This window comes from Nuphar pumila, chromosome 7 (genome assembly GCF_984573655.1).
Source record: "Nuphar pumila chromosome 7, dmNupPumi1.hap1.1, whole genome shotgun sequence".
NCBI lineage: Eukaryota > Viridiplantae > Streptophyta > Magnoliopsida > Nymphaeales > Nymphaeaceae > Nuphar > Nuphar pumila.
This window is the reverse complement of record NC_143255.1, coordinates 23,833,584-23,848,860: the sequence shown is the minus strand read 5'-3', so window position 1 is coordinate 23,848,860 and position 15,277 is coordinate 23,833,584. Positions and strand designations below refer to the sequence as shown.

General features: G+C 36.0%; 1 protein-coding gene across 1 annotated transcript; it reads left to right on the top strand.

Moving 5' to 3' along the window:
* Window positions 1-6,447: 6,447 nt before the first annotated feature.
* Window positions 6,448-14,661, top strand: LOC149831540 (serine/arginine-rich splicing factor RSZ21-like). The gene is made up of 6 exons (XM_090013950.1): window positions 6,448-6,560; window positions 7,426-7,524; window positions 8,633-8,721; window positions 11,835-12,057; window positions 13,327-13,455; window positions 13,599-14,661. The coding sequence occupies exons 2-6, from the start codon at window positions 7,436-7,438 to the stop codon at window positions 13,621-13,623; spliced, it is 555 nt and encodes a 184-aa protein (XP_089870076.1). The 5' UTR covers window positions 6,448-6,560; window positions 7,426-7,435; the 3' UTR covers window positions 13,624-14,661.
* Window positions 14,662-15,277: the final 616 nt, after the last annotated feature.

The following is a 15,277-nucleotide window of genomic DNA, read 5'->3' as shown; positions in this document are numbered from 1 at the left end:
AACACTGAAGTTGTCGTCTGTTGCATCCCTACCTTTTTCTTTTGGAGTTAACAAATTAAGAAACCTTTTCTAAAAAAGGATGAAGCACAGAGGAATCATGTGCCTTGAATGAAGTAAAAGAAATAGAAGATAGAAAGAGCATATGAAACAAAAACATATAAAACTAGCTACTAGGTTGTAATGTGTTACCCATTCTACAAGGCCTCATTGCTGATACATATATCACTCTCTCTCTCATATGTTTTTCTGAATTTTGGTTGTTAAACCAATAAGTTGCTCTAGCTACTACAACAAACACTAGCACAAAGGTGCCCTCTTGTTGATTTGAAGATAAAAATATAGGCTACATTAGCATTCAATCAACATAGATTGAATCTAAAGATTAATAAAAAAAAAATTACGCAAAGCACATATAATTGCACATGCTGCATAATATTGCAAATTAAGATTATTTGGATGCAAGTTAAAGCCATCATATATCCATCTTTTGCCATTTATCTACTAAAAAGTGCCTCAATAGAAGAGATATAGAATGAGGTGTCAGCTAGATATTGAGAAAGTTGCACTCATAGTAAAAGATTTCTACAACAAGTAGTTAATTGAAATTATATATTATCATCAATCTGTAAATATTAAAGAAGACAAACTATACTAAGCCAAAGATTAAGTACATGGTTACAACAAGAGGAATATGTTTATAATTTTTTTTAGGCAATGATTAAAACATGTAAAGAAAAGAGAGTTACCATAGGAAGTAGTAGACCTAAGATGGAGTTTTTTTCCTTCAGCATTATGTTGTTATACGATCTGATCAATAGTTTTCCTGTAGGTAATGGAGCTTACAAGTTCAATATACCTTCATAAACAAAAAGGAATCTCCACTTAATATACTCACTTAATAAAATAGAAAATGAAAAAGATGGTTGACAAAATAGATATCACAACATTTACCATGCATAACTTGGGTTGTTCGAACATATTGTGATGCAGGAATAATTTGGCTTGTGATTTCATGCCTAATGCCCTGCACCATCATCTTTGTGATAGAATCACCCATCTTACAAAATCCTTCCCTTTGTGTTGTTTTTCTACACATACTATGGCATTATCTTCAATTGATATTTTTATCACTCCTATTATATCATGTTGCATATATTATGAGCTTTACATGTGTTGAAACAATGTAACACTGAAGTTGTCGTATGTTGTGTCCCTACCTTTTCTTTTGGACTCAACAAATTAAGAAACTTTTCTAAAAAAAGGATAGAGCACAAAGGAATCAAGTGCCATGAATGAAGTAAATGAAATAGAAGATAGAAGAAGCATATGAAACAAAAACATATAAAACTAGCTACTAGGTGGTATTCTGTCACACATTCTACAAGGCCTGATTGCTGCTATATATAGCACTCCCACTCATATGTTTGTCTGAAGTTTGGCTGTTAAATCAATAAATTGCTCTAGATACTGCAACAAATATTAGCACAAAGGTGCCCTTTTGTTGATTTGAAGATGAATATACACTATATTAGCATTCAATCTGCATAAATTGAATCTAAAGAATAATAAAAAATAATTACATAAAGCACACAGTCCATGTATTCTGCAGAAGTTTAGGGTGCATCCTATTTTATGTTGTTGGTGAAATTTCTCTCGTTTGTGGACCGCCCACAGTGAGACCGATTCGATTAGGCATTCAGATCATTAAAATACATATTATAATAAACTCCCGAGTGAGATCTCTGTCTCGACATCTGGCCTTGTGAGTACCCACACTGGAGCACATTTATTCTATGTAAAAATTTGTATTAAAAACATGCCCTAATAATGCAAGTGCTTAATCATTGATATGTTTATATTTTGTAACATGCTACATGAAATTGCTATAAATGTCCAGCAAAATGCATGAATTTAATTGTTATAGTTGTTTACTAGAATGCATTATGATATGATGTTGCATTGTATATGTTTTAAAAGAATGTATGTTTTCATGTATGCTTAGTTTTGCACATACATGCATTGTTATTAGTGTTCCTACTGAGACTTGATGAGTCTAGCCCCTATATCATAGCTATCCAAGTGATAAGTAGACGAGCTGTAGTGATGGCGGGATGTTATGGATCGAGCCAAGAACCAACTATCTAGATCTAATATTAGTCTTGAATATAAAGACTTAAATTGTTTTGACAATTGTTTACAAACAATTCATCTATTTGTGAGTGATTTAAATTAATTCATGAATGGTATTGTCTTATTGTTATCTTGAATTTCGAATTCTTGATTTTGATCTAGTCTCATGTTGAGTTTAAATACTTGTAACCCGCCTGCAATGCAAATCTAACCAAAATCAAAATTTATGTTTTCATTGTATTTATGTTTTTAATAAAGGGTTCTTTATTGTCTCCGCAAACTTAGTTCTAGTGGACTTATATATGTTTGCGCTTGCACTCAAGCGGGCCCCTAGTGCTTAGTTTGGTTGAAGCATTTTCATCGATAAGGCCTTACATCATTAACTTTAAAAAAATGACTATATTTTTTGGGTTAAAATTTTGGGGCGTTATAGACTTGGTATCAGAGTATAAGATAAAAAGTTTGGTTCATGGCCCATCCAACACTCCGACATCACCAAGTATGTTCTAGCATAATTGTTTGATATATATATTGTGATCTTGTTTGAGAAAAATTTATGTGTACAATTGAAAACTTAGAAAAAATTTGCTTCGGACATCATATAATTGGCATGACTATAGGGTCTAGGAACTTATAATAGTTTTGCTCAAATAAATGGTGTGGGCTGCTAGGTGCGACAACATTATGGACACGTTGAATGACCTAATTGGGATTATGACCCAATATTATTGTGACTCTTGGATCTTATGGTAGAGGCATGAATTATGATATGATGTGATTGTGATTGTGATTCTTGGATCTTGTTGTGATCCTAATTTATGTGTTAAGATTAAAGGATTTATTATTCGGTCCTGTTTTGATTCTTAGTTTTGTGCTAAGAGGCACTGATGCAGATTGTGAGGGTTTAAAGGAAATCGGATTGGTGCAAAAGTGCACCGAATGTAGGCATGGCGTATTGTCATGCTATTTATATTGGGAGTTGTTGAGTATGTCAATGGGTTGAGATGCATGATCCATAAATGGGATTGCACATCAGCGGGTGTTAACCCGTGTGTGTTTGGTTTATGGGTGTTGACCCGGTGTATCCAGAGAGGTGGTTCCATGTTATGGCATAATGAGTGTGTGTGATGACTTTCGTATTTTTGTATCATACTTCCTTGATCATATATGCCGCACTTGAAATTCTAACATTACAATTGGCGTGATGACTCCTCTTCTATTTAGTTGAGGATAATCAGGATCAAAACATGATACAAGTGTGTGTGTATATGATTATAGCATGGATTAGTGTGTTTGGTGAGGGTTGACTCCTAGTGGGATTTAGTGTGACCCTGGTGGAACCTATAACCAAGCCGATAGAAGAGCAACATTGGGACCACTTGCGGATTGTATTGGAGACTCTTAGAGAATATTAGCTATTTGCTAAGTTCTCAAAACATGAATTTTGGTCCAAGAATGTCATATTTTTAGGTTATGTGATCTCGAATGATGAAGTATTTGTGGATCCTGCTAAGGTAGAAGTTGTGCTAATTTGAGAACGATTGAAGAATGTTGGAGACATTAGAAGCTTTCTCGGTTTGGCAGGTTATTATCAACTATTTATACAAGACTTCACAAATTGCCTTGCCTATGACAAAACTCCTAAAGAAGAGAGTAAAATTCGAGTAGAATGATAAGTGCGAAGAAAGCTTTGAGATGCCCAAGGAGAAACTCATGATTGCAATTGTAGTGACTTTGCCATCAGGTCAAGGTGGTTTTGTGGTATATACTGATGTCTCGGGTATAAACCTAAGATATGTCTTAATCCAATATTGTAAGGTTATTGCTTATGCATCTCGACAATTGAAGATCCATAAATAGAATTATCCTACCCATCATATGAAGTTGGTTGTAGTGGTGTTAGCTTTGAAGATATGGTGGCACTACTTATATGGAGAGCAGTATGAAGTGTTTACCGATCATAAAAGACTTAAGTACCCATAAATAAAATTTAACTACAACCAACGACCATAGTAGATAATACTGTATCTAATAACCATTAACTACGATCAAGTCATAGCGAATATAGCCATAGCAAATGAGCATAACATTAACTATGGTCAATAGTCATAGCAAATGAGAATACTAACTCGGTAATGGTAAGCTATTAACTATGGTCAGAGGTTGTAGTCAGTAATGACCATTAAGTACAACCAGGGGCTGTAGTTAATGACAATAGTCACTGATAAATATTAACTATGGCCTATGGTCGTAGTTAATGGTATTTTTTTACACGCATAGTTGAAAGTTCTAGCTCTAATTCATATTGAACACATACATGCCATGTGAACTACAATAACATAGTCTAAACTACCAATTCAAATTTGTGAAAAAATATGAGTAATGTAAAAAATGGTGAACTACAGAAAATACAACAATCAGTAACAAGCATAACACTTAGCATCAATAAAAAGAAATATGGATGAAGTTGCTTGGATGGTGCTAACAATATCTAACAAGTGGCATGCCACGTATAACATTGATGCCAGTGTGGGCCCGCTCGACAAGAAATTCTAGAAATTTTCACTAAAACATAAAAATGCTCACCCGCTCGGGCCAAAAAATAAGCATCAAGAGATCCAAAATAAAAAAACATAGAGATATCTCAAGATCTTCATGTTGCAAAAGCAAATTACATAAATACACATATATCAGGCATCATGAAACATTCCAAGAGCAAAAAGAAAGCAATTTCGTCTGAAGAACAAAAGAATAATACCTTTGATCTATAAAATCTCATACAAAAACAACAAAAAAGCAAGGTCACAAGAATCTCTTACGCACTCCTCCAAGAAATCTCCATTAATTCTAAGCTCGTAACTTAAGCAAATCTCTGTTCGTTAATTCTTTATCAACACATCATGTTCGACAGATGGGAGCGAGCGATTAGAAAGGAATTGCAAGCTCCAGTGTGGCTCAACACAGGAGAGAGAAAAAGACCAAGAGGGGGATGGGAGTGAGAGAAGAAAAAGAGAGGAAGGGGGTTCGAGGAGAGAAGAGACGGAGAGGGAGGGGGATGGGAGCCAGAAAAGAGTCAAAGAGGATGGGGGTTCAGCAGAGAGAAGAGACAGAGAGGAAAGGGGTTCAACTAGAACCCACTACGAGGGGGATGAGAGCAAGAGAAGAGACAAAGAAAAGGGGGTTCAGCGAGAGAAGAAGTAGAATGGAGATGGGAACAAGAGATCGGGAGGGCTTGCGTGCTTCAGCACTGCTACCGCTCTATAGAGAGAGTAGGGCTTAAGGGAGAACGAAAAAAAAAGCTTAAGGGAGAGTAGGGTTTTTTTACTCACCCTGCAAAAAGTTTTGCGGAAGAGTATTAACTACGACCTTAATCCATAGTGAATACTTGAAAATAATCATCCACTGCAACTTTATTGTAGTCATAGTTAAAAGGGTACACTCTATGTGACTATTTAAGCACGACTGAAGTTGTAGTTAAAAGTCTCAAGACCATTATTAGCTATAGCTCTTTATTAAACCATAGTTAATAACCACTTTTAACTATAACTTTCAAAAACCGTACTTAATACTCCGTATCTATTAGTTTTTTATTTTGTAGTGGTATCTTCTACTAAGAGTGTGTTTCGATTTAAAAAAAAAGAAAAATTGAGTCATAGATTTGTCAATCATTTTGAAAATATTGGATTTCGATAATAGATCCGGTGTAGCCATAGGATCTCACAGCTGGAATCCGAACAATCTTAGAAATGATGAGCTCTTAACTCACCGTTAACCAAAAACATTTGAAATTACTTAGATTAAAACACAATAAAATAGGGATGAAAATGGCTACACCAAGGGAGGCTTTAAATTTATCCCTTCTCGTACGCTAGGTGCATAGAATCCATGTAACATGTAACATCCCTCTCGACAGAGGTCGTTTTTCAAGTAACAAATTCATTATTTATCGTTCACTGCACACACCCGATCATAAAAATCACATAGTTTATCACGATCAAGTTTGGAGGTGATCTCAGTGCCATCGTACCAACACTAATCCATGTAATCCATGGGATTCCATCAGACGGTTTCTCTATGCCACGAAAGACAAAAAAAAAAAAACAAGAAAAAGTATAAAAAAAAACAACAAAAAAGCCAAATGGTACATTGGACGAGTCAATTTGCATTAGATAATTTTAAGGAAGAGGCCCCATTCGTGTAATGCTAAACGTGGATGAATATCATGCGAGGCTTCTGGTCCAAGTATTTACGGGTCATGAAAAGTATCGGAAAGTTTTTCCCCCTTAGTTCGGAGGGTTTAAATTGGTGTGCGATGCGTTTTTACTTTTTATCGTTAGCGTTTCCGAGCGCGTTCTCCTCTCTCACAAGAAGGGAAAAGAGCTGTTAGGGTTTTCTGAATCAAAGCGTCTTCTTTCTCCATTTTCCGCTTGGTAAGCATCTCGATTCTTCGATGCCCCACCCCGCTTTTTTCTTTTTTAATCTTATTTTTTCGTAATCTTCTTGTAGATTTTCTCGATCATCGACTTCCTACGTTGGGTTTTAGCCAGATTCGTGATTTCTTTCTTCTTTTTTTCGCTTGTTATGTTCCATGATTTGGTGTTTCTCGCGATGGTTTTGTGTGGATTCTTCGCTAGGATTTTGATTTGGGGTTTAGCGATCGAGAATCGAGGACAATCTTGGTGTCGTATTCCAAAAAATTGGTACTTCGATCTCGTTGGGGTTTCTGTATCACGGGGGTTGCTTTTTCTTATCATTTTTTTCAGAGTAAGGGACTGATTGGGTTTCTGTGTAACGGGGATTGCCCTTTTCAATCATTCTCTTTTTGGACTAGGGGTTATTGAGGAAACGCTAGTTAGTAGATCATGAAATTAGTCGGGCCCTCGTGTATCGTTACTTCAAATATTGATACAAGAAAGCAAAGAAAAGATGATGTGGGACAGCTTCGTGCCCATTGAGTGGAGGTCAGAATCACGGAAATGGAGACATGGTTCATGGAGTTTAATGGATATTTTTATTGATGGTTTTTCTCATAAGGTTTTAAAGAATCATGAAACTGGGAAAAAAGATGTGACACTGTTTTCTGGATAAATTTTCTCATGAATTTAGGAGGAGGGGAAATGAGTTTAGCATTTTCTGTTGGTTTATTGCATCTAAGGACTTTAATATGCGTGTATGCTTCATGGTAACCAATGTCGATCTCAGAAATATCCGAGGGAGGCAATTTCTCATTATATTGTTTGAATTTTTGTAAAGCCTCTGGTATGTTAAGCTGAATGTGGGAGCTGTTTTAATCAGGTCTGTCACAATGTCGCGTGTTTTTGTGGGAAACTTGGATCCACGAGTTACAGAACGTGAATTGGAAGATGAATTTCGAGTATACGGTGTGTTACGAAGGTAAGGAACATTTTATTATTGCTCTGATGTGTATAATTCCTTTTTTTTTGTTTTTCTCTTATCTTTTTTGTGATTTAAAATTTTTTGTACCACATCAGTTTGTTGCTGCTAGTTAGGGGTCTGCAAAAGGCGGGGAAGCTCATCAAACCATTAGGCCAACCCACTATTTGTTCCAGATATGGAACGGTTTTATTGTCAGCATTTGTTTACTGTCAGTCAACGTGTTCTGATTTCATTTTATTTTTCACGTCTGCTCTATGGCACATAGATATGGGCCACATTCAATTTTTTTTGAAAAATAGAACATGAAGACAGTTTTTTTACTTTTCAATCAATAAAACGACTTATTGATATATTAATGTGTGATAATGCATTTTTATTGAAATGTTACTAAAGATAATAAAATTATTTGAAGTATTAAAATAATGTTTGTGCGTATCAGTGTCCTGTCGGTATGCGATAACGCATCTGACTCATTTCCCCATGACACACTCTAAACAGCATTCACCGGGGATGGCATCTAATTGTAGTCTGCTTCTTAAAGATTAAGCACATTTGTCCTGTAGTAACTAGTAAGGTAAGGGGGAGGGTGTGGTTGGAGTAAGGAGGGCACTGTGTTGACCTCAATAAATTGAATTTTCTTTGCGTTTTTATGTTCTTGTGGAAGCTATAGAAAAACTGTGCCTTTTCTCCCTTGGGGTTTAAGCAAACATTTATGTGTTTTAGTTGTGCTCAGTTTATGGTGAAGATTGATTTATATAGGGTATTTGTTTAATCTTGAAATCTATATTAGGTACCGGGACCTTTTTATGTTCTTGTGGAAGCTATAGAAGAACTGTGCCTTTTCTCTCTTGGGGTTTAAGCAAACATTTATGTGTTTTAGTTGTGCTCAGTTTATGGTGAAGATTGATTTATATGGGGTATTTGTTTAATCTTGAAATCTATATTAGGTACCGGGACCTTTGTATTATGGAACTGCTCCCTTTGCAACAACTTGTGACAAAATTTTTACTGGTTTTCCTCATTTGACATGGCATTCTCTATAGTAATTGATCTTTTTATTCTTTGTATTTCATGTACTGATACCAGCTTTCTTTCTTCATTGCAGCGTTTGGGTTGCACGGAGGCCTCCTGGCTATGCATTTGTTGAGTTTGATGATCGTAGGGATGCTTTAGATGCAATCCGTGGATTGGATGGTATGCTGAAAATATACCATACTTGTTCCTTTGTTAATTGTCTCCTCAGTTGTTAATTTCCTGAAGTTGGTATTAAGTGCTAGTTGGTGCAGCAATTTATTATGAAAGCAGTTTGTAGACTGCTAACTCTTTTGTTATGGAAATTGTTGTTGGAAAAGGTAGCAAAGCTGAAGAAAATTAACTCTTTTTTCAGTCTCATGAAAATTGTATCTATTTTGCTAGATCTTACTTTAATCTACTTGTATTATAGAAAAGAAGAAAAAGCTTTGTTAGAATGACAAGGAACCATGAGCTGTTTGACTGAAAAGAAGCAAATTTTATCAAGGAAAGAAACAAATGATTGGTGTGTGGAGTAATCTATCCACTCTCTAGATCAATGTTGTAAATATTGTAGTGTATCGTACGATGCACTATGACACGTATTGTATCTATGGGATTTTTCGATACGATACACACCCATATCGTGATGCGGGTGTGTATCTTATGATACACCTCTGTATCTTACAATACACTCTAATATGGGGGGTATCTTAAAATACACTATAATTGTAATTTAAGTGCACTCATTTCATTTTTTTTCAAAAACATATAAGGCCTCTTGGGGCTAGTTCATATTCATTCCTAAAGAGATTAAGAATGATTTAGGGAGATGTTTTCCAAAAAAAGGAAGAAGATGATGATGATGATAACACTCATGAATGACGTTATCTAATTCATTTTTTGTCTATGGTACCAGGGCACACCATTTCAGTCGGTGTACCCATGTCGACACGTGTACGGGTACCAGATACACCATTTTGTATGTCCTATCCATTTTCAGTTTATAACTTTATATTTTCAGTAGGAAAACGAGATTTCCGTTTTCTTTTTCCAGTGTTGAAGAAGAGAGTAAATAGGAAAGGTATTATTCTGTTTACTATGGTAAATAAGTACAACGATTGCACTTCTAATTAAAATGGAATCGAATAGAGTATGCTTCTTTTCATGTTTAAAATACTATAAAATAAAACTATTTTAGTATATATGTTTTTTCTTAAATTTCCTTTCACTTATGAAGTGTTAAAAAGGGAAAAAATGTAATAAAGTAACACAATATGAGATGAAAAATTGCTTTAGAACATATGCTAATTATTCTTTATCAATTGCAATTCACATGTTATTGATACTCTGTACTTTGGTTTACGAAAAGAAAAGCTTTGGGGCTTATGCTTGTGGTCACCCCAATTATACTTTATACCTTTTAAAACTTGACCCATTTTGTGAATGGGCCTAAATTCTAGCCTGAACTAGGGAGTGTTGGTGTAGGCCGTCAAGTTTGATCTTTCACCCATCTCCAGTAGTGTCGATGTTTCTTTTTTAACATGAAGCTCTGTGATGAATGTGGATTTGATGCTAGATATTGGAAGTAATAATAAACAAAAAAAAAGTGAAAAATGCATCTCTATGACAAATAATTAAATGTTTCATTGAAAAAAAATTTTTGGCTTACATTTTGCTAAATTGACATTCTATCTTGTTAGTCTTTATTATTTTTTATGATAAAGAAAAAAATTATCATGTCAATATTAAATGAACTTTATATCATGTCAATGTTAAATGAACTTGATGCCTGGATTATGCTATTATTTGTTTGCAATTATTGGCAGACCTGTGAGGCTGTCCTATGTCTGTTGTCTCCTATATATTGCAGGATCATATCTTGTCAGATTTTAGTATTGGGAACTGGAGCTTATTCAAATTCCAAGACGATTTAATGATATTTTCATTGCTTTGAGCATCTAGTATTTGACTATGCAGCCAGATAATATACAAAAAGCAATTGCTTAGAGATGCGTGATCTATTTTGTGGGCATTATAGCAACCTAGAAGTGGATCACTGTACGCCCTAGCAATCTGGCCTTGTCTAATTTCAAATGTAGTACCAATTGTAACTTTCTGCTACCAAATAAAATGAATGATCTTGTATGCACACCTAGTTGTAAATGGACCAATTCAACTAGATTTCATTGTTTTTGTTTTTTCCCAAATTCTATTACCTTTGATCTCTCTCTTTTCTCTTTTTGCCCAGAGACGTGCAATGTAATCTATTTTTTGGGCATTATAGCAACCTAGAAGAGGATCATTGTACATCCTTTAAACGTCTTATCAATTGTAACTTTCAAGTTTCAACTACCAAATAAATCGTAACTTTCTGCTACCAAATAAAATGAATCATCTTGTATGCACACCTAGTTGTCAATGGATCATTCAACTAGATTTCACTGTTTTTGTTTTTTCGCAAATTCTAGAACCTTTGATCTCTCTCTCTCTCTCTCTGTGTGTGTGTGTGTGTGTGTGTGTGTGGAGCCCCCAACCACCACATAAGAAAGACCTACATGGTCTTGCAATAATATCACCAATTTTTTCTTTTGAATTCAAAAGCAATAGGCCTTCTTGGGAAATTACAGGAAATAAGAAACTTACAATTCAAAAGCTAAAAGTTTAAGTATGTGATTTTATGGAAAATATTGTTTTTTATTTTTATTTTCATAAAATTCTTTTGCAATATCCTTGAGCTATTATCTTTTACAATAAAATCAAAATATTGCAATGATTTACCGGAATTCTCTTGAGGAAGCATTTTTTTTAGTTCTAAAGAAATGTGCTTCCTGATGTTTTGAGACCAATGTTTTTGTCACAGAGAAATAACGTAAAAGAAAAAAAGGAATGATCTTGTATTTATTCTGTATACCTGTGGCCGAGGAGTTTTATTTGAAGTTCATTAGTGCTTTAAAAAGTTATCCATCTGTTACTTGGGAGATGGTTGGGTCTTGGGTGTGATTGATGGCTGTTAACAAACAGAATGCTCTATTTCTAGATCACTTCTACCAAGGCCTGTTTATGACATCTTGATATTGTGCTAAACTTATCAATTTGTGTGTATGAGATGATTATGGTTGAAAACTTAATCTTATATTCATAATTTCACTAGGAGTTTATTTGTGATTTTGTCTTCTTTTAGTGGCGCAGTGTTGTCTAGATTTGAATAATATCGGATGACATGATTGGATGTAGTTTTCACGTTTGGATTGATGGAACTTACAGTGTTATGTGATACACTTGGTGCATAACAGGAAAGAATGGATGGCGTGTTGAGCTCTCCCATAATTCAAAGGGTGGTGGTGGCGGGCGTGGTAGTCGAGGCCGTGGTGGTGAAGACATGAAGTGCTATGAATGTGGGGAGCCTGGACATTTTGCTCGAGAATGTCGATTACGTGTTGGTACTGGTGGACTGGGAAGTGGGCGCCGTCGTAGCCCTAGCCCTCGATATCGCGGTAGCCCGAGTTATGGTCGCAGGTGCAGTATTCTGTTCCTGGTTCATTTCATACTACACTCTTGTTTATATATATTTCCTGCAGGTTGTTTGCATAATGTGGAAACATTTGGGTTACATCTCCATGTGCAAATTGGCCATATATTTTATTAATTGAAGAAACTGCAAAACTGTAATAAGTAGAATTTTTTTATTTCCATTGGTTGGTTTACCATAAAAAAGTAATTGCCATTTTTTTGAGGTTTAAAGCCTGGTGATCTCAGTATCTGCATCCCCTGGAAAAAATTGACGGGGCAAGTCCAATCTTGATGCTTTGTCCCTCATCTCATTTTCTTTTTAATTTTTATTTAGTATTTCTTTTTTTGAAAGAACATTCTTAACAGTATGTTGTTTGCTGCTTGTTCTAAATCTTGGATGCTGTTCCCGTTATTGCTTTTAAGAGTTATTTTTACTTATGTAAAAAAAATTGTTGTTTCATCTTCTGTAGCATGTTTCAAGCTTGATGTATGTGATTCTGTTCCCATTGGTTGCGCTAGTTTGGCTGCATATCCAAATGAGTAAATTCTTGTTTTCTTTTTTACATTACTGTTCCTACTTTTGGTACTGGATCTATATGTATGGAGTAATTACTGTGTTCACCTTGAACCTCTCGCTGTGTACTTCGTTAGCCTCGTCACATATTCAGGACCAACATTGGCTGGTTATTGTTTATCATCATGGCTTGCAGAAAAGTATTTTATCGATATCTTCTGGGACATAAATCATACTGATTTATGTCTTACATAATTGTCTGATATAACCCCTCTCTCTCAGAGAGAGAGACTGAACATATTAGGCCCCATTTTTCGTTATGCACCGTTCTGCTTCATAGTTTTGAAGTGTTTTATGATAGATCTGAACCGTTAGATGTGTTTAGCGTGCTTGATTTAGTGGGAATTGACTCTTGGATATTTTTTCGATGACAAAACATTATTTTATGAGCCAGGAAAAACTGGTACGTAGCCATTGATTTTGGATCACCGGAAAAACCTGTATACAGGTCAGATTCTGGTGATCCAAAAGCCGGTTCCCACTAAACAAAACCTATAGATCACATCTATGGTGTTAGATGTGAGAAAAAAAATCCAAAAATGACATTTTTTGAGGGGCAGAACGAGGTGGGCAGGAGGAGCGCATTACTCATATATATATATATATATATATATATATATATATATATATATTTGAAATTCTTAAGCATACGTTGGAATTCAGGAGTTAAAGAGTTTGTAACATGAAAAAATTTATGGCAGAAGTTACAGCCCACGTGGGAGACGATCTCCACGCCGTCGAAGCATCTCACCTCGTCGTGGACGTAGCTACAGCAGGTCACCAGCTTACCACCGAAGTCGTCATGACTCGCCTTACGCCAATGGGAATGGGTACTGTTGGTTTTATGAAAGCTATGGTTTACTCTTGTAAATTATGTTTATTTTTGCTGTCGAAGGGGGAAGGACAACAAATTTTGGGTTATTTGTTTAAACTTTAATCTGCTGTTGCTGCTGACAATGACGTACTGTTTCAGGGAACGGCGCCGGAGCAGGAGCTAAAGATGATGAGCTGCAACAGAGTGGGGTTAGGCTTGTTTATATAAATGAAGCTTTTGGAGAGCAACCTTGCTTTTCTTGTTTGCTGGATTGGACGATGGGAATTTACACCTGGATTATGTGTGTGATGATGATGAATCACCGGTCTCTGCAAACTGCTTTGCTGCTAGTGACCCTTACTGGTGATGGGGGAGATCTCTCCTCAGTTACCTGGCATTTGAATAGGTCATGTTCCTACTTGATTGCCTATTTTCTCTTTTACTTACATTGCTTATAATGACTTCTCTTAATAGCTTTTGGTAGTAATTATTAGTAATGTAGTCATTTGGGGCTAGGATTTTATGATACCTTTACTTAGACCTTCAACTTTCTGTTGTTTTGAGGTGTGGTTCTGCTTAAAAACGGCATCGTTGGAACTCCTAGTTTCTTCTACACGGGTTTTCTGCTCCATGCTTCTCATCGTCTACCTGTTGCTTCTGGTTTTTCTGCCCGTGTTGACATCTTCAAAGCTGGGATGCTTGATCACTACATTTTTGTTAGACACCCTGCCTTTGTGCAAAGAAATCTGTGTTTTTTCGGTTAACCTTGACACTTAGCGATGAAGTTCTACTGTTTGAGAAGATGAAGGCGTGCATCTGCCTCTGTCGAATTTGGTCCTGTTCTAGTCGATCTGCATTTACGTCATCACTACTCGAGCATCTGCCTTCGTTGTGTGTGTGTTCCCGTCGTAGTGATTGTCGATTTGCATCATGGCTACCCAGGCATCTGCCCCCCCATCGTTTGTGTACCTGTCATGGTGGATCTCCATCTACAAATGACCATCTGCATTCGTTGTGGGATCCTGTTGTAGTGGATCTCCATTTACATCATGGTACACTCCGGACCTCGGCTGCTTGGTGTCAATGCCTCAACAGAAGAAACATGTTGGCTTCATCGACGAACTCACAGGTTTACTTGATTAGTTTTTATTAAATTTTGGAAGCGGTTTAGCTTAAGGGCATGTTTGCAAGTGAATGAAAAATTCATATGGATTTTTCAAAACCCTTCCAAAAGATAGAGACTTCTTAGCTAAGAGAGTTTTTCTAAAAAGTACAAATTTTGATAAGAAACATTCCTCCAGGTGAAAGAATGTTTTCTACCAATAGAATTTTTTTTTACACTCCCCACCATCACTACCACCACCACCACCACCATCACCATCTATCTCACCACCACCACCACCACCACCACCATCTATCTCACCACCACCACCATCCATCTCACCACCACCACCACCACCACCACCACCACTCCCACCACCATTGCCCTCTTATTTTTTTTCACATTTTACCACTCTGTTATCATAGGATACTTAAAATTGGATTAAAAGTTCAATAAATGACAAACAAAATATGGGTACACAGTTTGGGATCACTCTCCTCTCATTTCGAATGACAAATAGTTATATTGACTGCATTGTCTGATTGTGTTCCCAAAGTAAAAATGGGAAATAGTCTGTGGAGATTCAGAAGCTGGGTACCACATTGGACCATTTTTAGACTTTTGTAAACTAACAGTGTATGGCACTAACTAATCTACTGGAGATTTTATTTGATTGCGAAATTGCTCAAGCAAATATGATGCTTTGCTTTCCACTGTGACAACTTGTGGAGAATGA

Bases quoted from the DNA above. Each gene is read 5' to 3' on its own strand.
- LOC149831540 (XM_090013950.1), top strand. From the start codon at position 7,436: ATGTCGCGTGTTTTTGTGGGAAACTTGGATCCACGAGTTACAGAACGT. The intron at 8,722-11,834 runs GTATGCTGAAAA...GGTGCATAACAG, and splicing joins TGCAATCCGTGGATTGGATG to GAAAGAATGGATGGCGTGTT. The intron at 12,058-13,326 runs GTGCAGTATTCT...AATTTATGGCAG, and splicing joins AGCCCGAGTTATGGTCGCAG to AAGTTACAGCCCACGTGGGA.